The following is a 27,475-nucleotide window of genomic DNA, read 5'->3' as shown; positions in this document are numbered from 1 at the left end:
GCGGAAATAGCTGACTGAGGTCAAACACGGTGAGAACCAGCCACTGCCTGTGCATCTCTTCTTCTTACCATGGCCATCTCTGCCTGCCTTTATTTGTTTCTACGTCTGTCTCCTGGTCTGTCTGTCTGTCTCTTTGTCTGGCTGAGGTTGCCTTGTGGCCACAGCTATGTAGTTGAGACTGTGGTTTCGGTGGCAAAAAGAATCCACGAGCAGACTGGCACAATATTCCCATGGTTCCCTTTTTTTTTTTTCCCTCTTTTTTTGTGCTTCTTGTGAACAAATGGCATTGGGCTGCCTAGTTTGGCGCTTCATATTTGATGAATGGGCATAATCTCCTCCTTGCGGAAGTTATCATTTTTCAAGGATTTGCATGTGACGGAGAGTCTTATCCTTCCCATTGGTTGAAATGGATCCGTCTCGGCTTCGTCGTTTAGGTTTTTGTTCCTAGCTTTCCGTATGGAGACGGGGAGGAGATTGATTCTCAGAGGCATCTTGATTCTCCCTTGAAAGATCGATGCAGAATTGTCAATAATCAGAATTTTCAAACCCTTCTCAACATAATGATCACCTGTAACAGTTTTATGGGACCAGCCTAAAGCTCTTGGATGGTGAAAGATACGGGATGCAAACGTATTTCTAAGCTGGGCCACTTCGTGAGTTTTGGTCAGGCTGGTTGCAAAAGCTCACATCTTTCAAATTTCAAGGAAAGTGTCATTTGGACCTGAACATTAAACAAGCTGATTGATTGATGGTTTATCCAGCTCGTGTTAGATTGCGGGTTTATAAGAAAATCATCATACTCAGAAACCCTGCACATATTTGAACAAATGTGTCTGTTAGACTTGGACAATTTGTGAATACTTTCGAAGAATAATCTGCTCACATTGTCTGAGGTGCAGCATGAATGGACCCACATGCAATTTAAGGTTCTGAATTGGCCGCAGGACTTGCCAAAAGCCGGTTAGTGCTGTCTGAGGTGGCCTGTGACGGATGAAGGCCTGACAGATCATTAAACCCTCAGTGAAATTGTAGGAAATGAAAGTAGGCTCCTTTACCTAATGATGAGTGCAGACTTTGGACATCCTCCTCACTGTCTTGTACCTGGCAGTAGGTGGATAATGGAACACATTTAAGTTCCTCTCGGTGGGTCGTGTGCTTTTTGTCATGAGCAGGTCTTCTCCCTTCACCCCGGCTCTGTTTAGACTGTTTCAGATGTCGCTGTGGGTTCATTGTTTACGTCAAAGAGTTGTTGATGTTTTTACTGTCAGCCAGAGATTGCCACCCCCAGTCTCTGAGGTTTGGGTACTTTAATTCCCACTTCCTCCTGCAGAACTAACCCACCAATCAGAACATCTGATCACTGGCCTTCTCACTCCTACATGCCCCGGTGCTCCAATCATGGTTGAGAAAAACAGGGTTTCCTCTGCCTAAGGACCTCCCACAGTCCACTCTGGGTTGAGCCCATTCAGACATATTTCCTCTCGTAAACTGTCCCAGGATCAGAGGGGGAGGCTGTAAACACATAGAGGAACAGCTTTGGAAATCTGCCTGATCCTTACCATGCAAGGAACTGGAGGGGTGCATCCTACTTGGGCTGGAGGAAGTGACTGCCATGGCATGCTGGGTGCACCTCCTCCTCCTCCTCCTCCTCCTCCTCCTCCTCCTCCACCTGCAGACACCAGCGTATTCCTTCAGCGAGCTGACAGAGGGAAGGATGTGTTCAAGGGCTGCTCTCCATCCCAGACTGATGTAAGGTTTGTCAATCTTCAAAGTGAAGACATTGTTTGGAAAGAGAAGGTTTGCTGGTTGAGCTGGCCATGTTTTGAGGAGCAAACTCACCAGCAGCTCATTTGATGTGTAACTGGAGCCGGCGTGCTGTTTACTCGCTGGCAAATGTCCCGACAGAAGAGCAGAATGATTCTACTTAGCCGTTCACAAACCATCTCTCTGTGGGATGTGGTGACGTCGGTTTGATGTCTGTTGTTTTGGAAGCAAAATGTTCAGCTCCCGCTTTAAAAGCTCGCTGTGGAGTTTTAGGCCACTTGCAGCGCAATTGGACAACGTTCTTATGACCGTGGGCCCGTTTGGTTGCTGTCCAGTGCAGGGACACACGAGCAGATGGGTGACCGGATGCATGTGTCTGCCAGTGTTTTCCGGTTAATCCGCTGATCAACAGGTGGTCGAGAAACGTGGCGATGCGCCAGTAAAAGGCGCTGACTGCTGGAAAGCATCCTTCATTGGCTTTGCAGATGTTTTCTGTACGCATAGTTCACGTTGATGAATAGTACTAAAAGTAAGCCGAACGTTTCCCTCCAGAGACAGTTTGTCCCATCTCAACTTCGAGACAGATCAAGAGATTCTGGCCTCTCTTCAAGCTCTGCTCCACACTAACCGCCACGGCTGCCGTCCTGATCATGCAGACCAACCATGCTGTGGTGGTCGGGGCGGCACTGATTGCAGGTGTCACCAGTTGTATTTACACCCCCCTAACGATGCCGTTCTGACCTAGTCTTCTCTGAATGCTGCTGACTCTTCTTCCTCTGAAGCTGAGAAGACGAGATGCAGAACAGATGACCTGATAACAGACAGCGATGTCGCCCTGTCTCGCTCTCTGCCGCCCAGCCGCCAACAGACCGACAGCATCTGCTACAGAACTCTACACACTCTTTCATCTCGGAGACGGATGCATGTGTGTCAGGGGTTGGTGTATGCAGATGTGTGTGAGGCAGGCTAATGCTGACAAACTGCTGAGGTCTGTGTTAAGCTCTTAACCATATTTTACATGACGAACCATGTTTTGAGGATGATCCAGCAGCGATTTGTGAATCCTAGGTGTATTTATTTGATTTTTTTTCCAGATCATCGTGCCTTTTAGACATCATCTATCCGTTTTGCTTCTGCTGGTTTTTTAAAATTATTTCCAGCTGCTTTCTGCTGTTTTCTCATGATCACAAGCCTATAACCTATATTTGTGCGTGTCAGTAGGGGTGGCAGAGCTCTGTTTTTACCCTGTTAGGCAGCGTCTTAACCATGAGATTGACCTGAGAGCCTCTTTCCTGTCAGAATGCTCCCTGAGGGGGCCAGAAGTTTAAAACTTACCATCTGTGACCTGTTAAGATCATCACTGCAGGAGGCAAACTGCACCAAGACGCTCTCTCCAAAGCCTGTCTGCTTGATTTCTGGTCGACGTGATTGTTCAAGTATTTTCTGACATTTACATATTTTTAAATGTAGAATTCATTATTTAATGGTAGAGGCTCTTGGAAAAATGGCCATATTGATGAAACTTCTAGTAGTAACCAGAGACATACTTGGACAGCACGGGGCCTGTGTGACCTTGATTGTCCACCGTGTTTTAAATATTAGTTCTTCTCTCAGAAAAAAATGTAGGTCTGTATAAAATATTGTGGGATTAAGTTTATGTCCTGATTTTATATATATATTATATGGGCCTTGAGATCCATAAAATATAAATGGCTGAATTGTGGTGAAAATCCCAGGGAGCAGGAGTTCTGCTAATGTTCAGCCAAGTTCCTTTTTATTGTAACTTCTTTGCACTATAAATACATGTTAATCACACGGGTACGGGCGGCAGTGAGTCAGTGTTGATGCTTTTAGCTTCACAGTCATACTGCTAAGTATGTAGACTTTAAATGTTTTGACAGTGAGTGTCATAACTGACTTACAAATGATCAAATAGTCTGATTGGATTTATAGCAAGTCTAAATACACAAGGAGAGGTAGTAATAAAACTTAGGATAGCTTCATCATCATCAGAATGATAGAAAGGTGCTGTTGAAGAAGTCTCATGGTCATATAATCAAAATAATCATTGGATGTAAGAAATGCATGGACTCCTTTTCTCTTTACATGAGCTTAACATGTTTTTTCAGTGTAGCCGAGCCTCTTCATCATGCAGCGTGTCTTGGCTGTGACTGTACAGTAATGTATGAATACTCTGCAGAGCGGAGATGCTCAGCTCCCTTTGCTCAGGGGCCACTTTTGTGTGATGCGTTATAGCCATGATTCATAAACATGGAACCCATGATTTCCAAAAACGATCTGAAGCGCGGACTCGTCGGACCGCAGCACACTTCTCCACTTTGAGTCAGTCCGTCTCAGATGAGCTCAGGTCCTGAGACGTCGGCAGCCTTTCTGGATGTTGTTGATATGCGGCTTTCGCTTTGCACGGTGGAGTCTGAACTTCCATTATTCCATGCAGTAATATCCTTTATGCAATCATGTCAGTGCTGCCTGAGGGATCAAAGGTTGTTGGCATGCATGTTGGTTTTCGGACTTGTCCCTTATGAGCGGAGATTTGTCCGGATTTTCAGAAGCTTTTCATGATATTATGGATTAATGATGGTGAAATCTCCAAATTATGCATTGAGAAACGTTGATCTTGAACTGTTGGGCTATTTGCCCTCACAGTTTTTGGTGAACCTCGCCTCAGTTAACCTGTTTACCTGTGGAATGTTCCAAACAGGTGTTTCTGGAGCATTCCACATCTTTCCCAGTCTTTTGTCGCTCCTGTCCCAGCTTGTTTGAAACATGCTGCTGCATCAAATTCAGCATAAACATATTTACAAAAATCAATGAAGCTGATGAAGTCAAACGTTAAATATATTGTCTGTGTGCTGTTTTCAATTGAGTGTATGTCAAAAAGGATTCACACATTATCACGTTCTGTTTTATTTATGTTTCACTCAGTGTCCTAACTTTGTTGTAAACTGTTCCAGGCACAGAATGAATAGCACATTTGAGCTCTTTTAGTATGAAATACACATTTGTGGGATCAGATTTATCCACACTTCTGGGTCACTCTTCAGTTATAGTTTTTCCCTGCATAGCTCACCGTCTGATCCTGCTGCACAGCCTGAAAGGCCATCAGCGCACAGATCAGCCTTCTCTCCGTTACTAACAGCCTAATTTATCCCATCATACAGAATGATCAGCCAGGACAAATTGGTATAAATAAACCAAAAAATTCCCATTCTGAATCAAGCAGGCCGCCCAGCGCCCTGCGGCAGGCCAGATTTGGCCCGTGGGCCAAAGGATGAGTATCACTGCTGTAGCTGTTCAGCCTCTGTAAGGGAATAATTAGCAGCTGCACTGAGGAAAATTCACCTCAGTGATGTTTTTGAAATGTTCCTCCTGAATCCATCAAAACAGGAGGAGCTTGGTTTGGAGAAGTCACGCGCTTCATGACTCGGGTATAAAAGAAATCGACACTGACAAGGAAATTCTAGGCAGTTACAGTAAATGTGGGTTACCTTCCAGAAACATGCCACAGTGGAGCTATTAAATTCATCCGAGGATGCAGATAGGACGCAGAGAGCACAGGGGTATGGTGTCGAGGACTTGCTATGACACTGAATACTTGAGTTACAGCTACGCTGAAAGCAGAGCATTTTTGTCTGATATCTAAATTCATTCGAGAGGGTGAATCAGATATAAATATTCAAGAGTCTTCACTAAAATATATTGGTTTTAACTAAAATCCAACATTTACATGATATTTCTGGAGATCAGGGCCCTGACGAATTGCCCAAGTGTCAATGTTTAAACAAGGTTGTTTTTCAGAGTCCTGAAAGAGGACCATTATTTGGAGATTTGAGGTTTTCCTCTGACGGCAGCCATTGTTTAGCATTTAGATCTGAAGTGTAGACAAGAGCCTTGTATGAAACCAGCTGAAAACCCACCAAATCCACACTGCCCTGACGGTGGAGACAGAAAACCTGCCCGGGTCCGAGCTAAAGTCAGAAATAGAATCAGCAACAGTCGCTTGATGAGGAGACTGTTGGGACCTGAGAAATAAAAAACAGCAAAATGCAGTGAAAATATTATGAATAGAATTCCAGCATTACTCCACAAGCGGCCCCTTCGCTCAGGCCTTTTGCTCCTGGTGGGGGGTGGAGGAGTCGGGGAGTCCACCGCGGGGCCCCCCCCCCAGCCCCCCTCCCTTCCCCGTCTGTCCGTACCGGGGCCAACCGCAGGAATGCGAGCCGCTGTCAGGAAGCTGTAAAGTGCTGACGCGGAGGTCAGCGAGCGTTTACACACATGTGGCTTTACTTTCACAACTCCACGCTTTTTCTCCTTTTCTCCTTCATCTGCTCTCTCCTTCTTGACTTATCTTCTGTCTCCCTGACAGCCCCCCTCCCCTTCTTTTTTTTTTTATTCTTCTCTCAACATGAAGGTTCACGTGCGGCTCCATCGGTCCTGTTTTTGCTCCAGAGGCGTCATCGTAGTATTAGACCTGTTAGCTGGAGGGCGCTAAGTTCAGCCACACGCTATGTATCATGCCATTTGTGCATCCACAATTTCACAAATCTTATGAACTTTTCACAAACAGAACCTCGAAATCGAATTTAAGCTGTATGTGAGGACAGAGATGATCAGGATACAATTTGAAAACATTATGAGCATAACTCATAGTATTATTGTTAATGGGCAGTGGTGATATAAGAGCCAAGTGACAGATTGATGTAATTGTGTCTCAGGCCCTGACGAGGCAAACCACAAATCACCAGTGCTGGGAAATCCATAATACAGTTATGAAAATGTTAAATTGAATATGTGTGATGCGTTTATGTAACATATTAGATGCAGCGGTGTTGAATTTAGAAACTGGACACCAAACCTCTGTCTAGAAGTTGACTGAGGATTTTGCTTCACCAAAGAGACCAACACTGAAGATTGATGAGAGCCTGTGTTGGCAGGATTGACTGTTTTCATCGCCTGTAAATGTTGACCATCTGTTGCATAAAAAACGGAACATTGTGCAGGTCCAACATGGAAAACGGCTTTGAAGTGCCAAAGAGAGACGGAGAGAGAAATAGTGAATGGAGGCATTTGTAAAAGTAATCCAGCCATAACAGAACAGCAGTCATACAAAGACATATCATGAGACTTACAGCATGTGGTATTACCATTTCTTTATCTGAGTAAAAAATAGTGAGTAATGAGAAATAAAGGGAGTCACATGCACATCCGAACAACAGTCTGCAGCCATGCTAGCAGCTCTGTGAGGCTTTGAGCTAATTGCTAACATCTGCATGCTAACATGCAATGACAATGCTAACATGCTGACTCTCAGCAGGTATAATATTTAGCATGTTCACCACCTTAGGGCTGCACGGTGGCGCAGCAGGTAGTGCGCGTGCCTCACAGCAAGAAGGTTGCAGGTTCGATTCCCGGATTGGGCCTTTCTCTGTGAAGTGTGCATGCGTGGGTTCTCTCCGGGCACTCCGGCTTCCTCTCACAGACCAAAAACATGCTCATTAGGTTTATTGGTGACTCTAAATTGCCCCTAGGTGTGAGTGTGAGTGTGTGTATGTACCCTGCGATCGGCTGGCGACCGGTCCAGGGAGTACCCCGCCTCCTGCCCGTTGACAGCTGAGATAGGCTCCGGCCCCCCCGTGACCCCGAAAGGGATAAGCGGCATAGAAAATGGATGGATGGATGTTCACCACCTTAGTTTAGCTTGTTAATAGCACTAAAAACAAAGCGCAGCAGAGGCTGGTGACAGTTTTGCAGATGTTTCATCCAAAGTATTTGACAGATGAAAATACTGACGACCAGTGATTCATCCTTCGGTGAACATGGACATGTGTAGCAAAGTTCAAGGCAGTCCATCCAATGGTTTTTGAGACATTTCATCACCAAAGCCATCAAGATTCATCCTCTGGGGAGCATGAACATCTGTACAAAAGTTCACACCAGTCCAGATAACTGTGGTTGAGATATTTTAATGTGGCGGATTGACAGACCAATCAACAGGCTGACTGATTGACAGACAGAATCAAAGCAGTTCTCTAAGGCTACGTTCCCACCAAACGCCTCAAATCGCGCCTCAAATGAAATCGCGTCGCGCCAGATGCTCCAGTTTTGACGCTGGTACAAAAACCCCTTGTGGCCTCATCGCGTCGCGCGACAAGCCCGCCCAACAACAACATTTCTTCCGCCATTTCATTCTCTCGTCGACCACGTCCGTACGTCAGCACGTCGATGACGATCTCAATGCTGATAGGCTGTCGCGGCGCGTCTTCACGCGAATCCGCCGCAAAAGTTCAATAGTTTCAACTCGAGCGATGGCGCGATGGGGCGACGCGATGAGAGCGATTTTCGCCGCCAACACATCCATCGCGCCGCGCAATCACGGCCATCGCGTCGCCCGGCAAAATGACGCTTCACATCGCGTCTTTGCATTGACTTTGTATGTAATCTTGCGGCGCGATCTTGTTTCATTTCGTTTGGTGGGAACGTAGCCTAAAACAGCATCATTTCTAGCCTCCTGAGTCACCAGTGACTAGTTAAACATCAGCCACAGACGTACAGAACCTTATACAGAAACAGACGAGCACCACATTGATATTGAAAATATGTGATTGAAAACACCTGCAGATGCAGTATTTTCATCACAAAGGTTCTCGCCCATGTAGAAGAAATGATTTTCACCGGCTGCCAGGGTCATATGATATTTAATGGAGGGCGGCTGCAGACACGCAGCCAAGCAAACATGCCGTTTCACAAGCTGCCCAGTTTTATCTTGATTGTGTCGAGGAAGCCCAGAAATTCCACAGGGCCAGATCCACCATGTGGTTCTGCTCGGCCTCAGGAAGCACTGGCCGTGGACTGTAGTATGAGAGCAGGCGGCTCTCCTCCTTGTTTTGACGGAGGCGGCGAGGGCAGAGCTCCTTCATCTGCTCCTCACATTCCACTTTAAGCAGAATAAACCTCTCACACCATCTCGCTTCCAGTCTTCATATCCAGTTTTCAACACTGAGCTTTGTTTTCTGTGTGTGTGTGTGTGTGTGTGTGTGTGTGTGTGTGTGTGTGTGTGTGTGTGTGTGTGTGTGTGTGTGTGTGTGTGTGTGTGTGTGTGTGTGTGTGTGGAAATCTGGAATAGCGCCTTGAACGTCAAACTGCCATGCTTTGGGCTGGATACCCAATTTCAATACTTTAATGGAACCGGCTGACTTCCGTCGATACCTAAGGAGTAAATCTCATCAGCAGGCCAACAAACATACAGCATGCTTGTACCATCATCAATAATGCTGGTGATTGACTGTTTAACATCAGTATAATTTGTACTGCTTGTTAGCTATCCAGTGCATCTAACCTGTATCTGCTTGTCAATGAGTCCGTTCACCACATTGTCCACCGGCACGTCCTCTCTTGTCACTGCGGAGATGGACGGAGGCGGTGCTGCTTACAGACCAGTGTGTGAAAGGAGAGAAATGTCCTGAAGTTGACTCTGTGGGTGGTTGTCAGACCCAGACTAGCTGCTCTTTAGCACTGAAAACATAAGAGGTCTCACTGCCACTATTTCACAATACCACAAACGTCATGTTGGATCAGGCGGGCGAGATGCTGCAGTGACGTACTGCTCATGAAAGCGTTGCAGAGCACCAAGCACCAATTTCCTTAACCATCACATTTACACAAATATATCTCATATGTTTCTGGACTCGGAAAACAGTCAAAGAACACTGAAAAGCTGATGTTGTGGAGCTTGCACTTTTTCGAGTCTCCAGCGGTGTCAACAAGGGAAGTGCAAATGTTAATCCATAGGCATGTGGTCGCCCGGTGCTGATTGCAAGTTTGCCTAAAGCACAGTGTGTGTTTCTCTCTTTTCTCCATCAGCACTTCCAGACCATGCTGAAAACCAAGCTGAATGTGCTGACGCTGAGGAAGGAGCCTTTGCCCACGGTGATCTTTCACGAGCCCGAGGCCATCGAGCTCTGCTCCACAACACCGCTCACAAAGAGCAGGACCCACGCCGGATACAAGGTAGAGTCACATGAACCTGATAATCCCTAAAGCCACCACTGTTCCTGAGTAATTCTTTAATAGCATTAATAGAACCATAATCCGACTGTTTTTCCTTTTCTCTGCGGACACACTCATTTCATTCATTTCAGGTTTTGTGCTGCAATCACAACCCCGAATAATTCATGTTAAACGTGTGTATGCAGGCACCTGTGTGTGTGTGTGTGTGTGTGTGTGTGTGTGTGTGTGTGTGCGCATGTGCTCTGGAACGTGTGCGTTTGTCTTCCTGCTCTCCCTGTCTCTGCTCAGTGTCAGACGTAGAGTTTCATCCAATGAGCTGTTTGACCTGCAGTCCATTCTCTTTTCTCTGTCCTCTAAGCAGAAAACAAACAGGAGGGCAGCAGATCAAAATAGCAGCCACGCTCTGTTATTACACACAACACTTCCAACCAAGTAACAGAGTGCGTCTGTGAGTACGCGCCTACTCCGTGCCACGCCGTCGCAGGCGTAGCAAATAAAGTGAGGTGACTGCGGGCGCATGTGAGACAACTGCCAAGCGGCTGTTTGGGTGTGAGGATTTTTGTTTTGTACGTTAAATGTTGTTTTTGGTCAGTCGCGCTGTGCCGTGAACGAGCGTATCAGGAACTGAAGAAAAGGAACTGAAGCTTCTCCAACTCGACCTAACTCAAATAAATATTTCATATTGAGGAAAAGTGAGTCCCCCTCGAAATTGTTGCCAAGAAACACACATGTGGAGCACACAGTCCCCATGCTTGTTGTTGATATGTGTGTGTTGGATCGCTGTACAGAAGAGCTAACAGGAACACACACTGTCCTGCACAAGCAGTCACACACACACATGCACGCTGTATATATGCATGTGCATCTTGAAAAACTTTCCCAAGGCAGCTAAGAGGCCAAAAGTGCTGATTCCTCATCAGCACTTCCCAAAAGCTCCCGAAGTTCAAATGTGAACATGAAGTGAAAGTCCGTAAGACGACCGTTACTGGCAGAGCAGAGAAGTTTGATCTGGCTGGCACGCACACACACACACACACACACACACACACACACACACACACACACACACACACACACACACACACACACACAGAGTATTTTGCGTATGAATTTCCCAGATTGCACAACGGAAACCAGCGAGCCTTTAGTTTTAGTGTCCTGACTGGAAATAAAGCCAGTGCTCTTCCTCTTTATCATACTTGTCCATAATATGTGCCAATATGAAAGATGACCGACCAAAATAGAGTTAAAAAAGGCCCTTCTATGCATTTTTCATTTTGCTCTGTCTTTGAGACATCCATACTAAACTCATGCCTAGTCCACATATACACAGGTATCTTTTTAACACAGCTTTTCTGTGAGTTTTGGCTTCCCGTCCACACACAAACTACAGTTTCGGTCTCTGAAAAATCAGACCTGAAAACACATTTTGGAAAACTCCCTCCAGGGTGAACGACAGAGTGTGCGCCGTTATCTCCTATGAGGCGATTTAGTGGCGGACGTAGCCAAAATAGTGCCGGTGCTAACCTTGCTAACAAGGCTTTTTATGAGTTTACACATAAGAGACACACAGAGGTCACCATGAATCCAGCGCTCCCACGTCGCTGTTTTGGCAGAGCCCTGGTCAGTTGCAGGTAGTCTGCTGGGAGTATATTTTTTTCAGGCTTCTGATTGGCCAACATGGCTTCAGGGTTCAGATTATATCCCCACCTGTTTTTTTTTTTTTTTGAGAATGAAGAAGGAAAAAACCCCGCTTTCAAAAACACCAGTGTACGTGTGGACTAGGCCTCCGTGAGGTAACCTTGTGTCACAGGTTGCTGACTCATCAGCGTCCCAGCATTCAGTGCGTCACACCTAACTGTTTTTAATCACCAGTCATGCACTGGCAGCCTTTTGTGACACGACCCCCCAGCTTGGAAAAGGTTTTAATTTTCAGATGGTAATAAGAAGCTTCCAGATCTGACCAGCTGTTTATCAAAACTATGCACAGCTTTTCAGTGGGAGCAGAATCAGGCAGCCTCTCGTCTCATCCCGTGGGCCCTCACTGCCACGATGGAAGATAAATATTGATATCTCGCCTAGGTGCATGCTGCACGGAGCTGGACTCGGTATCCCTCTCCATCCAGTGTGAATCCCAACATCTGCTCGCTGCCCCGCTCCTCTTCTGCACTCGCTGCTCTTTCCAGCGCTCCGGAGAATGCCAAAAACCACGTTGCCATGGAGACCACTACAGCTATTCAGCAGAATACCAGCCGCACAAAAAAATTCATTTCCCTCATCTGTCTGCGACCTCCTTATTTGCAAGTCTGTCTGCCTCGCCGCCTGCATCTGTTGGCTTGTGTAACTTCCTGTCTGAGTCACTACCTGCCTGTCTGCGTATCTGTCTGCCCACCTGCTTCAGCACCTCTGCTTTCAGACCTCAAAGAGACATTATTTTCCTTTCAAGCCAGAAAACACTCCTCTTTCTGCCCGCCTTGCCGGCTTCACTGCTTGGCTTTCACACACTACAATACAACACCATTTATGATCCTCATGGAATGTCCTGTATTCGCTGTCTTTCATTTCTCACCCCTTCCTCCTTCACTCCTTTCTTTCCCAGCCCCCAGTTGTGCTCCCAGCTTACAGGCATGCAGGAAGGCTGGCTGAGGGCTGCTGCCCCCGTGCCAAAGCTAACAGCTAGCAGGGATGAAAGGCCACCACTCATTGCCCCGCCGGCCTGCTGCTGTCAAAGCAGTCCACTTCACATCCATTGAGAAAATGTTTTCAGTGCACTTCACAGCCATGTCAGCTGCACGGTTATACTCCTTGACAATGGTGAAATTACTCTGGAGTCTGCTCAAAACACACAGCTCAGCTCCTTCCTTGTGATCTGCTCTCTGCTTTCCAGGGGTATGAAGTCGACCTCTCTTTGACGAAGGAATACGCAGTTGATTCTGAGTCATATTTTTATGGCCCTGCCCAGCCGAATGATCTTTTAAACATGCGTGCTTTTTCATGCAGCCCTTTGGCTATGCACCTTGTGTAGAGTTAATGAGCACACAAGTGTCTGATTCACAACCGCCTTACACTTGTAGCAGCCCAGCGGTGAGACAGTGTGTAGACTGTAGTGCTGCCATGGATTGTGCGTGGACGCTAAAAACATCATTCCCACAAAGCTGCACGGCCAAAATGTTAATAAGAGATCATACTTGCTACTGCTATTATTACATCCACTGTCACTGTTACTGTGATTGCATGTCTGTCTGTCTCTCTGTCTCTCTCTCTCTCTGACTGCATTTCTGTCTGTCTGTCTGTCTCACTCTCCCTCTCTTGCTCTTCCTCTCTCACCCAACCGGTCGAGGCAGATGGCCGCCCACCCAGAGTCTGGTTCTGCTCGAGGTTTCTGCCTGTTAAAAGGAAGTTTTTCCTCGCCACTGTCGCCAAGTGCTTGCTCATGGGGGAATTGTTGGTTTCTTTGTAGATAAAAGAGCTTGGTCTGTACCAGCTCTATATGGAAAGTGTCCTGAGACAACTTCTGTTGTGATTTGGCGCTATACAAATAAATAAAATTGAATTGAATTGAATATTGGTGTTTACGTTTTTAAGAGTAGAGCTGCCACAATGACTCAATTACCAATATTTTTCATTGTTAATTAAGCTCTAATTAATCTTTGTTGCTTTTCTTTGTCCAGTGTTTTTGCTCTGATGCAATTTTGCGTAACCACTGTCTTGCCGAAAACTAGATGAGAAGATTGAAGCCACTCTCACATCCTGTCTGAGAAATATAAGGCTACAGCCAGCAGCCGGTTAGCTTAGGTTAACACAAAGACCTGAAGCAGGGGGAAACAGCCAGCCCGGCTCTGTCCGAAGCCCGTTTCAGGGTCTGGGTATCGTGCATGCTGATTAAGAGCACTGGGTCTGCTGCCTCTGCCAGGCATAATTTCAGTCTTCACACTACATAGTGAAACCAAACCAGTGACAGTGTGTGATTCTCCCACACTGATGTCATTCACAGGAGCAGTCCAGGGCATGCTGGTCCTACCGGGTCTTTATCTAATCAGTCAGGCAGAGGGGCTTTTTGTCTCTCAGCACTTGGTATTCTGATGTCAGTCAGTGTGCTGAACGTACCATCACTTCTCCTCCAGTGAACAGAGAACAGAACGCACAGTGATGGCATTTAGATGAAGAACAACCTCTGGGGTGAGATGACCGGTGCTCCCAGTTCCCTGCTCAATGTGTGCGTGTCTGTGTTTTTGTCTAATGGAGCCTTTGTATCAGTGTTTTGGCCTGTGTGTGTGTGTGTGTTTATAGATTAGGAAGGTCAGAATGGTTTACATTCTAGATATGGGCATTGGCTTGCTTAGTCGTCTGTGATAATGTACAAGCATCACTGTCTTCCCTGCGTAACGGGGATTTTACTCATCAAAGTCTTCTTCCAGGTCTCGAGCATTATTTGAAACAGTTGAATTAAGCCTTTCGTGGGTCCAGAGGGAGCTGTGCAGTCTGAGAAATGGCCTGAAGTGATGCGTTTGAAGACCACAAGTTTGAAAATGAAAAAAATCAAGGGTTTACGGGGTCAGAAAGAAGCGCTTTCAACACCTCTGCAGCCCGTTCCTCAACACTGCTTGAGACCAGCAGCTTAAGGCTGCATTAGCTGGACAAATGGAGTGCAAGATTAGTTAATAAACTACCTGCATGGTACTGCTCAGTGTGGTTGGGTGCTGTCATCGTATTTGGAGAAATCACTGCAGAACTTGAAACATGCTCTGTTCATGTTGACTATTTTTATGCACTGTAAGCATAATTTAAAGTATTGATACTTGTTTGTTTGTATGGAAACTGGAGGTGAGAGGTGTTGAAAGGCACCAGGTTTCTGGTTTGGGTTAACTCGCGTGTTGTCTCCGCTGGCACTGTTTCTCTAGACTGGGCAGCAGTTCAGGGCTTTCCTCAGATCCACTGATTTACTCAGGCTGCTCCCACATAACAGACAGTAATGTCTGGATAGTGAGTGCTGTCTCAACTTTGGTCTTCATGTCTTGTCTCTGTTTCACTTTCAGTGTTGCACTTGTTATCTGTATGGTGGGAGTCAACAATAGGAGCAGTATATTCATACATCTTGTCTTTCCTGTCTATCACCCAGCGGGTGCAGACGATGAATGATATGAGACTATGATGATATGAGAATATCATGTCACATTTTGGTTCTTTAGATGAACCTCAGTGTTGGTCCTGGTGCCAAAGGGCTGTGTTACAATCAGCTGAGACACATTTGAAACCTTACTTTAAGGTTCTAGCTGAGGGAAAACAGAGCCTCTACCTGTTTGGTTTTTATATTCATAAAACGAATGACTTCCGCAGTCTGTTGTCGTCATCACGATCAATGCCGGTTAGGAACTTGACTTTAATCAAATCAACCTGGCTGCTCTTTATCTCACTGAAAAACTGAAGTTTACTTCAAACAAAGTCTGACACGGCTCCAGCCTGCAACCATTTTTCATGCGTATGCGAGTCAAAATCTGCCTCAGTGCCACTGAAATATTCTCTGTTTACTCTGGTGTGACTCAAACCACGATGGCCTCATAAACATATGATGTCTCTGCTGTGACTGTGCGCTCTGCCTACTATAACATCTTTATGGTGTCGCACAAAACGGTCTGTGTGCAGAAATGTGGACTTGATGAGCCACAAAGTGCTCTGCAGTCTGATCCTGATGGACCCGCTGTGGCACTCATGTTCAGAAGCTACAGTGCCTGTATGTGCCTTGACTGTAAAGCATGTGTTGGTAAGGAAAAAAGGGCCGTTAATACAATTTTTTCATTTGCATTGCAGATTTGTGTTGGTGAGACCATATTTTGTGGCCAAGAATAGAAAAAAGTAACTGGCATCAGTGTGCAGCCCAGCTTAGATGAGTTTTATGACCATCAGTAGAGTATGGAGAGTCCTGCCCTATAGTCGGCTGTATGGATGGACTTGGGAATTTGAAAGCGTCTTTCATATACACTGAGGTGCTCCTGTCTTGACTGACATTACAAACACTCACTCACATACACTCACACACACAAGCAAGCAAATACACACAGCACCTTCTAAAAAAACCTCATCCATCTTTGCATGCCGTGGCAAGCGGGGCCAGCTGCACTGTGCTGATTCATTAAGTTTACAGGAATGTTAACAACCTCCTCAGGAATGCTGCGTTCTCAAGCCGTGGATTTCCAGCCATGTTGGGGGATCCAGGCGCAGGGGCCGACTGAAGGAGGACACCAGGATAACCTCTCTCTGACTGGGGCCAGTTGTTTATAAGCTATAGAGCATGAAGCATCAGTTTTATACTGGATTTTCATTTTCTTACACAGACAACACATAAATCCATAAAACTGCTGAATTCACTGAAAAATGTAGTTTGTGCTAACCCTGTCTGAAATGAAGGGGACCAGCTTCAGTGGAAAAGGAAAGTAGGGATGGGTCATGGTTATTGAATTTTCAAATCAGAATATAAAAGATCAAATAGTTTGTGCAGCTGTAGTCTTGTCTTTGATATTTTTCACTTGTTTAGACCAGCACCTGGTAGTAGTGGAGTTGTATTTTTGCTTGAAATGCTCATCCCTCGCTCATCCCTCGCTCATCCCTCGTGGAAACGTGGTGGTAGACCCCCATAAAATGGTGACTTGTCCTTTTTATGCATTTGTTGTTGTTGCAGATCTGTTGTCAGTTTTCTTACCTTTGGCAAACAGCATCAGCTCACTGCCAGGTACAAATCTGCTAAGTTTCCAAATATTCAGCCAAAAAAGACCCAACCTTTTTCTGCTTTGAATAACATGTGACCATGGGGGGCAAAATGGAAACCAGGCACAGACTGAGATGGTGTGTTTTGTCTGCACCTTGTCCATGGACCAGCGTCTGGGTAAGGATGCACCGCTGACATGACGCTGACTGTACCTTCATATCAGCTCTGTTCCCAGACCCGACCCATGTGGACCAAACTGCTGTCCTCAACAAGTGCGTCCTTGTCCTGCTCACAGCTCCTCTTCCTGTCGTCCCAGCCTCTCTGTGGGGACAGGTATCTCTGCGCTGACTCTGACGTGTCTCTTCCTCCTCCTCCTCCCTTTCCCATACCTCCTCCTCTTCCCGTCTTATCCCCTCCATCCCTTTCTGCTGATAGCCGAAGCAGCTGTGGCTCCAGCGGCAGCAGCTGCCCTCGCTCTACACCTCTCATGCACACATGCATGCCTGTGTGCTTACACACTAATACAGACTCACGCACAGACAGCGCGTGCTGTGTGCGTGTGCAGAAGGACGTTCCTGTCTTCTCTTCCCACCGGCTCGCTCGCTGGGCTGCGGATGTTTTTCCTGTCTCCCTCTGTGCATCCCTCACTTTCTTCCGTCTTTCTTTGCATTCATTTACTTTCTCCCAGCCTCTCTCTCCATCTGTTAACAACAAGTCCCTCTCTCTGTCTGACCCTCCTTGCATGCCTGTCTGTTTCCCCTTTGTCGTTCCATAATTGTGGTTCTTCTGGCATTGCTTGGTTTGCGTCCAGTGATTCGTCACAAAATGTTAAATGTTAAAATCTGTTCGTCCCTTTCATCATTAAACACAGAAGGCATTGTTACTGGCATGTACTTAAAAACAGCAGCAGCAGAGTGACTGTGTTGGCATTCATGTGCTGCATTATACCTTACGGAGTCTTTTGCAGTGTTGTAAACAACTGAACCCCTGGTTTTGTTACCCTTGGATCGAGCCACACTAGCCGTTTTCCTCGTTTCCGCTCTTTGTGTGAACCTAAGTTAGCCAGCTGCTGGCGGTAGCTTCATACTTGGCCGACAGACATCCAAATGGTATCGATCTTCTCATCTAGCTCTTGGCAACAAATCGAAGAAGCATATTTCCTAAAATGTGAACTTTTCTTTTAACTTATCGCCACATAAGTAGACAGCAAAGCAAAGCAGCCCGCCGTCTCTGTTGGTCAGGTGACCTTTGCCTTGCAGGTCCATCAGGAGTCTCCCAGTGTAGGAGAGGGAGAGAACAGTATAGGACAGTATGCTCCATAAGAGTCCGTAATGGCGGCCACATGTCTCACCACACATGCAAATGTTTAACCATCCTCCCCCCTTTTTCTGTGTCACACTTACACACCATTTGCTTGTTTTTGTCTCTCTCAGGTATCCATACTGTACACATTCCGCAGTTTAGCTCTGCTGCAGCCATCCAGTGGATAGTTTACATTTCAGCTTTCTTGCCTCAGCCCGTCTGTCTGTTGTCAGTCAATGTTTGCTCCATTTCTCTTTGTAGCATTCCTTCTTTGCAGCCCCCCAGGCCTTGGTTCCCGTGGCTGACCTTTATTTCTGTCTTGGTATCGCTTCATATGGCATCAATATTTTCAGTTTGACCGTATAGAACTGCTCGCTGCAGAAGGAGTGCAGAACAGAAGAGGGGATGTGAGGATAGAGGAGAGGTGAAGGGGGGAGAAAAATACATGATGGGAGAAAGAAAGAGAGGGGGAGAGAGCGGAGGGAAGAAGAGACAACAGAATTTCGGAGTGGAGGAGAAACACATGGAAAGTTGAAACAAAGGGGAGGACTCTGGAATGATTTAAGCCGCCTGACTTGCCAGCGCTGAGACGACTGGCGAGCAGACTGCCAGAGCAGAGGACAGCAGATGTGCTCTGGTCTGGGATGGATGGACGGATTGATGTATCAATTTTACCCAGAGCTTGATGCGTAGAGAGCTGGAGCTGGAGCGGTTTTCTTCACGTACTGCACAAACACTTACTCATGCAGGCGTCTGCAGTTTGGCTTGGAGATGCTCGCAGCAGCTCGTTCCTGCACTGTCAGTGAGTCCAACCTGAATCCCGTCTCCTCTCCTGCTGCAGGATTTACGATCATTTGAGTTAGTGTGTCTCTTCATTGTTCCGATCACAACCCATGATTTGTAGCTTTGGAAACTGTCCCGACGCGCTCACGCACTTTGACACACACACACACACACACACACTGTAGCTGTCACCCACTAACTTGTCTGAGGTCCACCTCTGCAGCCTCCAGATGCACAGATTGTGCACAGAGCCGCTCGTGCTTCTGTTAGCATTTCAGCGCTGCTGCTTTGAGGCTTCATGCTTAATTCGGCTGGTGGCAGACGTGAGATATAAATTTGTGCTTTTGATTTTAATATGATTATCTGCGTCCCGCCCTGGCTTCTTTCTGCCTGAAAAGTATAATTTTCCATAACATTTGCCCACAGACCAAAACAGGATTCAGGTACTGCACAGCTGAGGCTGTAATCATGTTTTTTTCCAGTGTTATTCTATCAAAGGGTTTAAAGAAAGGAAGGAAGTATCAGAAAAACTTCTCCACTTTAAAACAATTCCTTACTATGTGTTATTTCTCCTGGCCAGTAGTCCTGTCGTTGTCTGCCAGATTATGTGCCTTTTTTATTTGTTCTGGTTTGTGGCTCAGCCTGAGAGGAGTTTGTTCTTTGGAGGTAACAGAGAGGCTTTACTGTTTCCATGTGGATTCCCTGCAAACTCAAAATAGCTGCTTTTAAACAAAGTTGGCAAGTATTTCATGTAATCAAGGTAAAAAAAACAAACAAAATAAAAATCTCTCTGCATTGTTGTACAGACTACAAACCAGGAATCAATTTCAAAGTGATTGAGTCTAATAAACAGAAACTGGATTGTGTCTTTGGTGAATTATTTGGGGACAATCAAATGCATCATGTCTGGAGGGGCAGACCTGACAGTGACACTCACAGCAGTTTAGGAGACAGCGCTGCTTGTTCTTTCGAGTGCATTAAAATGTTCCTGACATGCATCCAGCTCCATCGACTTTGATATTGCAACAAACAGCTTTGGTTAATTACTGCAAAGCTAACCTACGATGCGTAGCACCAGCCAGTCCATCACTGATATTTACTGAGTCCACAGAGGTCCCTGAGGTTAAACTGCATGAAAATATAGTCATTTCCGATGATGTTAGTGGAAGCCAGTTCAGCAGGACGCACCGCCTTTGCAATAAACGGCCGCAAGAACACTTGTGTGTGTTTACAAGGTTTACTGTACTTGTGTGTGGTCTGACTGGCTGTGCGATGTCAGTAGTACTGGGGACAACTTCATTGCAGCGTCAGTCATCCTGTGACGGCCCCGCTGGTCTACTGTCTGTGTGTGTTCCCGAGAAGGAGGCAGCGTCTCAACAGAACAACCAGGAGAGGTGTACAGCGTGCAGATCTTATCATCTGTTATCTAACTTGTAGGCAACATATTAGTGGTTAGAAATGTGTGTATTTCAACTGTACCTGTCAGTTTTTTCCAGCTCTGTCTCTCATCACTGCTGCCTCAACATTAAGTGTCTCGTTGTGTGTCTGTTTTTGTGCCTCCGGTGATGATGATTCTGCCTCATGGCCAAATAGCGTCTCACAGATTTGATTTAAGCTTTGCCTTCAAAATGTTTTGCAGCAAAAACGCCACATTAATGACACAACAGCCACGAGCCCCAGCTGGTATCACATCAGTATCAGAATTTAAACATGACAATCATAAATTTGATGATGGTGATGGTAATAAGCAAAACTCTACCTGTCTGCTCTAACCAAATGATCTAAAAGTTGATTGTGGTTGAAGTCAGTAATTCAAGTACTGCAACCCCCCCCCCAAAAAAAAAAAAAAGTCCAGAATTCATCTTTCTACTCCAGCAATGTAGCAGTTTCCTCTTCGGCTGCAGCTAACTCTACTGTCTGCTCAGTCTGGTGACCTCCTCACCTCACACACACCACCACAAACACACACACACCTGCACGTTTTAAGCTAATTATTTTGCTGTCATGCTTGTCTGCAAAGTGAACACTCAGCCAAGACCATTCAAAATGTCCAAATTTGCCAACTTTTTTTTCTAGGTTACCTCTGATTGCAATGATTCTTGCCCCCTTTTTTTTTTTGCCCCTTCCCACCATCTTTCCCTCTTTTCCTCCTTTCTTGACCTCTCTTCTGTTCCAGCTTCTGCCCCATTTTCTCCTTCCTTAACACATCCTACTGGTGATCAGAGGAAGCTTTTTACCTCTCTGTGATTATTGTAACTGTAGCGGATACGCCAGTCACTCATGATTGGTCTGGGAAAAATCACATCTTTTCCTTGGGCAAAAGAAGGCAACATCAGACTGAATGGTTCATTCCTGTTATTCAGTCTGAATATCCAGCAGCTGCAACTCTTCACCACCACCCCTTTGCTGGCTCTTTATCCCAAGTTGTGAACATTATTTAATCAGCACACTAACCAGATCACTTCCTAGCTTTCTAACATCAGAGACAGTAGAGCAGACATAAGCCGATCAAGAGAAAACATGAGCTGCCTTTCTTATGCTTTTGGCCAACCCCCAGTTGCTGTCAGAGAAGTAAACCTGGCAAAGCAGTCAACCTTCATTCAACAAGGAAGCAAGCAATCAGTAGAAACAATCGCAGTTTAAACAAGTAACTTGATATCAAAACAGGAGGGACAGAGCGAAGAAGTCCACAAAGAGTCTTTATTGCTGTTTGACATACAAACAGCACATTGTGGATGGTTGATGTATCTTGGCACAGTCTTTGGATTTGTTGGCTGGCTGAGTGACTGACCGCCTTTTGGCTGTGAGAGGGTGTCAGTGTGGTTGACTAGCAAACCGCCCTGCCTCCAGGCTGCTCCTGCAGACCTGTGGCACTCAGCTGAATGATGGATCGGGTGCAAAGGCTGCATGTCCCACCCCGCGGTCACCGCTAATGAAAACCAGGCATGAGGAGGCAGCTGCTTTCACTGCCTGGACCTCTTACCGTTGCCTGTAGGAAACTGGGAATCAGTGTCTTGTCGCACCGCAATCAGGGTATTTTAGGGCCTAATCCACCATAGTGGTAGCATGGTTATAGCATGTAGCTACCCCTGAAGCCACAAGTAGTCATTTTTTAAATTTCCATTTGTGTAAGGATTTAACAAACAAGATGTAATGGATTAATAAGTGTTTTAATCTTTGGACAGCCAGGCTTGCTATTCCCTCCATCTTCCAGGCTTTATGCTAAGCTAGGCTAACCACCTCTTACCTCCAGCTGCATACTTAATGCACAGACATGACTTTGAATTGGCGTGTTTTCTAAAATATTGAACTGTTCACTCCCAGTGAGGAAGAATGAAATGCTTGATTGTAATACATTTTCCAAGGAGACGTTTCTGTTGTTTTATGTTTCTCACTAGCTTCCTCTTTCTGTACCCTTCTGCTGGAGCTAAATTTCTCCATCACTTTCATTTCCTACTTTTTGATCTGATTATTTCATCTACGTCTTTGTAATTGAGCAAAATTTTTGTGGGCTCCACAGCTTGTAAAACTACATTTTACTCCTAGATATTTGTGCCAGCATCACTTTTTGCACTTTTGTAGCTTTGTGGTAAATGCTACTGGCTGTCTAACCGAGGGGTTGGTGGACTCGAGGACTGAGTGACTGGCTGACTGTTCTACATGCTTACTCTGAAAGATCCCATTCAGTCAAAATCATAGCAGAAAATGAGGGCAAGTAGACTTGACGGCTGCAGAATAAACAAGACTTGTGAAAGCAGAGGATCAGTCAGATCAAGTGATGAATGAAACAGGACCCCAGCCCCTGCTTTGTGTCCTTCCCTGTTGCACTACAGTGTGTCAGTCTGGCATGGGTATCTGTTGATCAGCTGGACAGACCTCTGGTGTTGCCAGGTAGAAAAACATAAGAAGTGAAAAGACTTAACTAATAGTTTACTTACATTTCTTAAGGGAATGATGTTCCAGAGACTGGCTTGACATTGGGCAGATTGAGCCATGAATGCAGGCCACATCTTTTATATATGAGTGTTATATGATACACAGCTTTCCTTTAGTATTCACATTTATCATTGCACTCATGTGCAGCCATGTGTCAAATGTGTGCTGCATGTAAGCCAGCTGTAATGAACTCTTGAGAGAGAGTAGTATTCCCCTGCCCCAGTATAAACACAGACAGGAGTGAAAACTCCTTGAGAGTTTGACTCATAGCAGGCTCCTCCTCTGTGTATTTTTATAAAGCTATGAAGAACGCCGTGTAGAGAAAGCGCACAAGTCAGCCATTATTCCTGGACCGCTCTCGAATTGGCTGCGTTCCCCATAGAAAACTTCAGCTTTGTTCACTTCTTAACTCTGTCTCTCCCCTCTTATCCCTCTCCATTTCCTCAGTCTATCGCTCTCCTGGTATGCAGTGTCATTACTATGGTATTCTATGGTCCTCGTTGCAGCCACAGCTCAACATAGTGTTATTTTGCTCTTTGGGAAGTGGCACACGCACAGCCTTCAGCGTGTCAGCACAGTTACCACAGAAAATTAGAAAAGCCTCTCATCACCGCTACGGAGAGACTTAAACGACCCAGTTTTTGAGGTTAATTAACCTAAGGATGGACACTGAACGTGGAATTAAAACTTTATTTCTCCATTTGCTGCACATTGATGAGGTCCCAGCACAGTAATATTTTTAATATTGAAAACTGCCTGAGAAGATTGGAAATGGAAATGTGTTCACTCTTGTTTTTCATAGTTTAAGACCTGTTTGGCAGATTTGGAGCATCCTTGACCCTGATAACAGCTGCCACATACCATAGCAGTGACTCAGCATCTTTAGGATCTTGATTTAAAAGCTGAACATGCAGATGGTTGGAAGGATGCTCCTCTACTAAAACTTGGTGGCAGGTCACCACCAATCTTTCACCTGAATATTCTTTTACACTGCTCATTGTGGTGTTCCTCAAGGGTCCAGTCTTGGCACATTATTGTTTTCAGTTTACATGTGTCCGCTCAGTCAGTCGATACAAACCATGATGTCTTCTTTATGTTGCTGTGACAGCTATTTGTTCCACTGCAACCTGAAAATGATAATGACCTAGGAATGAAATTAATTGCTGGATATCCCCAAATTACTGAAGATGTACTGATGATAAATCTGAGCATTTTTTACAAACAAAAAATGTCCAAAAATTATGAAGCAGACTGCCTGAAATGTCAGTTTTATTTTTGCTTGAATTATAATTGGTGCCACGAGATAAATACACTTTACTCCCATCCTGAACAAATTACACTGGCTCCTTTTAGTTTCTGTTTTGATCTTTAAACTTTGACTGCAGACTCTTTTAATGCAGGCATTAAGTGGCCTTGCGCCAAACTGTCTCACTGATTTGCTGACTCCTCACATGCCTCTGAGTCCCCTTAGATTAACTGGGCTCTGCTGGTTATCCCTGAGTCTTGGCTGGTGACACTAAAGTCCCCGGACATAGGAACACTCTGCTCATTGAGATTAGACAAGCTGTGGACACGTCTCTAACATCTTTGAAAGTGTTCTTTTATGAGAAAGCCTGGGTGAATATTTAATGTTTCATCTGGTTTTATCTCTGCACTTTTGCCGTTTTAGATTTTTATCTACTTTTTAACAGTATTTTACTGTCCATGTGTCTTATGGTTGCATTTCTTGCTTTCACCTGCTTGCTTTTATTGCTTTTCTTATCATACTGAGCTGGGTAATGTAGGCGCTACATGCATTTGAGAAGTAGTCATTCGGCTAAAACCTGTCTGTGACACCTTAAAGTTCAACTTTATCTGAGGAGTGGCCTTCTATTTTTCCAGCCACTCAATGTATTTATATGCAAATATATGGCCTTTCCACATTTTAAGGTGTTTTGGATCAAATCCCAGTTATTTTTCTGTTAGCAGCTGTGGTTCTGGACATCTGCTGAAACCTGCAGTTGAAAGCATTGCGGTGTTTGTAGCCACCTGCAGATTTACTTCTGTTATACGCTGCATCAGAAAGACAAGTCTAATAATATCTCTGTGTCTCTCCTTTCCTACAGGTGGCCTACCTGGGTAAGGTGACTATCTCTGGGACCCAGTTCCTGTCGGGCTGCACAGAGTCGGCGGTGGTGGGTCTTGTGGAGCGTCGTGCCCTCGCCCAGCAACAGGGCCTCATCCCCACAGGCAACTCACTGCTGGAGATTCGGCCCTTCCAGGTGCGTCTCCACCACCTGGACGAGCACGGCGAGGCCTCAGTGACCATGGACACCTACCAGGTGGCGCGGATTGCCTACTGCACAGCCGACCACAGCGTCAGACCCAATGTATTTGCCTGGATCTACCGGGAGATCAACGACGACCTGTCCTTCCAGATGGACTGCCACGCCGTGGAGTGCGAGAGCAAGCTGGAGGCCAAGAAGCTGGCGCATTCGATGATGGAGGCTTTCCGCAAGACTTTCCACAGCATGCGCAGCGACGGCCGCATCCACAAGAGTGGCTCATCAGACGACTTTGCTGAGGACTCGTCCACCCCTGAAGACTCGACCCCAGACGACGGTTGAACTCAAACTCACCTAAATTCCTGATCCCCATCCGAACAAAGCGAGGGGTGACTGGAAGGATGAACAGATTACCTGCTCTCTCTCATTCTCCCCTTCTATCACTTTCTCTTATCAATTTGGAACAAAATTAACTGACCCTGTGAACCGACACACCCAGGATAATGAAGTAGCTTTTAAATACCGTCTCGGGAAGGTAGATAAAAAAGGAGTTACAGAAGATCTACATTTACATACAGGGATAGCAAAGTGCTGCCACTTTGAATAAATGGCCCTCAAAGACCCACAGGGGCCTTTCAGGCACCTCTGTAAACGCCCTCAAGAGATTGACTCAGCATTTCCATTTCCATTTTCAACCGCTGTCACTCCTGCACCCAGTAGAGACACTGTTTGTGGTTCTTAAGCTTTTTCATCTTGGAAACAACAAACTTAAGTCCCCGCTCTTTTGACCCCAGCTCATGACAACCTATTGCTACTCTTGCCATGTAGGGATCCAGCAGAATAGGCCTGTGACCTATTTCTGGTCCCAACCCAGAGTTTATGAGACTGTTGGAGCACATAAATTCTTTAAATGTTTAATTATGTGGATCTCTGTTTCTATGCCTTCGACCTTGGTAATAGCAAATGAGGATGTGAAAGAAAAGCTAAGCCTTTAAGCACTATTCATATCATCACAATGGTACCTTAGTCCAGCCCCAAAATTATTCGCCGGTATGGCTGTTGCTCATGTGGACGACGGAGCCTGAGCTTCTCCGTTTAATAGGTACTTCAAGATTCGGAGTATGTGTAACGCGCCTGGGAGAATATAGGTGCTACGTAGATGTTACGTTTTAGAAGTTCTCACTGGGCTGAAAGCCTGGACCTGTCTGTGGCACCTTAATTGCCCACATCTGACTTCTGTTTTGAGTATACCAAAATTCAGGCTACATTTTGCCTGTCAGATTATGTGCCTCACTTTCCTCTCACATTAGTTTGGTCTCTTACCCAGGTCCCAGTGTGTATGTGTGGCCAGGAGTGGGCGTGTCGACCTTTGTTTGTTTTTCCGTGTGTGTAGGTGTAATTGCTTACTCCTGTACTTTGTGTATATGAATGTACACGTGAGTGCTTGCATCTCTGTGTGTGAAAGAGAAAAGAGGAGGGAGATTAAGGAGCGGCGTTGTACGATCAGCTGGAAGCAAAGACTTCTCATTGGCCCGCTCTTAATGAGGTGTTTTAAAATCAGACATGGTACTGTGACCATTTGCCACGTTTTCTTACTTTCATCTCGTACTGGAATGAGGCCATGAGTGTGAGAGTCCGAATGTGCCAGTCACTGAGGTTGTAGGACCCTAAAACACAGCCGTCCAAGATAACGACTGACACCTCCTGGCCTCCGCTTGAATGTATGACGGGTCTAACATGCTGTGTGCACCTCGTGCCATCTCCAGTCACCTCAGTCTCCCGTAATCTCCTCATGCTATCACAGACAGCTGTAAGACAGTTGGCAACCAGCTTCACTCTGCTCTGCCGCCCTGCGTCGCCTGTCCGAACGACCGTGGCGCCGTCGTGAGGTGAAAGCTCATCAGAGCTCCAGGCCACTGTCTTCTTTTCTAACTGGACTGTACTGAACAGACTGAACACTGTCAGTGGACATTGGTCAGTGATGCAAACAGAATCAGGTGGCTCTGGTCAACACACACACACTCAAATATTGCATACCTACATACAATTATACATATGTACCACATACATTGTATTTGAATCTTGCTCAATAAGCTTATGTAAATACAAATGTATCACTTTTCAGATATTACAGCATAAATGTTGATAGCTATTTTAAATAATAAAAAAAATGTTGAGAACCATCATACGATACAGAAACAGTGTTATAAAGCCTACTGTGAATAATAAGAGGAGGGTCTGATAGCGGTGGCTGAGCGCGTGAGTGTGTGCGCGTGTGTGCGTTTGGAAGGGATTGTATGTGGTGGGAAGTGTGGTGAGGGGTGTGTATGGACAGGCCAGAGGGGGGAGAATGTTTATAAAGCTGTAGAGTACTGTGTCATGTCTGTCTGAAAGCTCAGACGCGCTTTAAATGTTTGACAAATGTTACCTTAAGTGTTTTCTATACAGTGTTTGCAAAGATCAAGAAACAATTGCATATAAAGTATTTACCAAGACCAAGCGTGTGATGGCGTGGTCTGTTTTGTCTCGAATCCACATCTCGTGTCTCCGTCACCCCTCCGCTGTCACCAGACCCCGGCTAAAAGAAGTTTTTATGCTTTAGACTCTGTTTCATTTTAACTCGCTGGGTTCCCTGCTGCGGCTGCGTGTGGGAGGATAAAACAAAGCATGTTCAGTTTCAGGACAAACAGAACGG

At 45.7% G+C, this 27,475-nt stretch overlaps 1 protein-coding gene across 1 annotated transcript in view; it reads left to right on the top strand.

Annotated features, from left to right (window-relative positions):
* pid1 (phosphotyrosine interaction domain containing 1) overlaps positions 1-27,275 on the top strand; it is a 30,558-nt gene extending 3,283 nt beyond the window's left edge. Inside the window, exons 2-3 of the mRNA XM_070970884.1 lie at positions 9,646-9,792; positions 24,622-27,275. Of these exons, the coding sequence (XP_070826985.1) occupies positions 9,646-9,792; positions 24,622-25,122 (648 nt within the window). The 3' untranslated portion in view covers positions 25,123-27,275. The remainder of the gene's footprint in view (positions 1-9,645; positions 9,793-24,621) is intronic.
* The last annotated feature ends 200 nt before the right edge of the window (positions 27,276-27,475 follow it).

The sequence above is a fragment of the Chaetodon trifascialis genome, chromosome 9, assembly GCF_039877785.1.
Source record: "Chaetodon trifascialis isolate fChaTrf1 chromosome 9, fChaTrf1.hap1, whole genome shotgun sequence".
Lineage (NCBI taxonomy): Eukaryota > Metazoa > Chordata > Actinopteri > Chaetodontiformes > Chaetodontidae > Chaetodon > Chaetodon trifascialis.
This window is presented reverse-complemented; position numbering and strand designations above follow the sequence as displayed.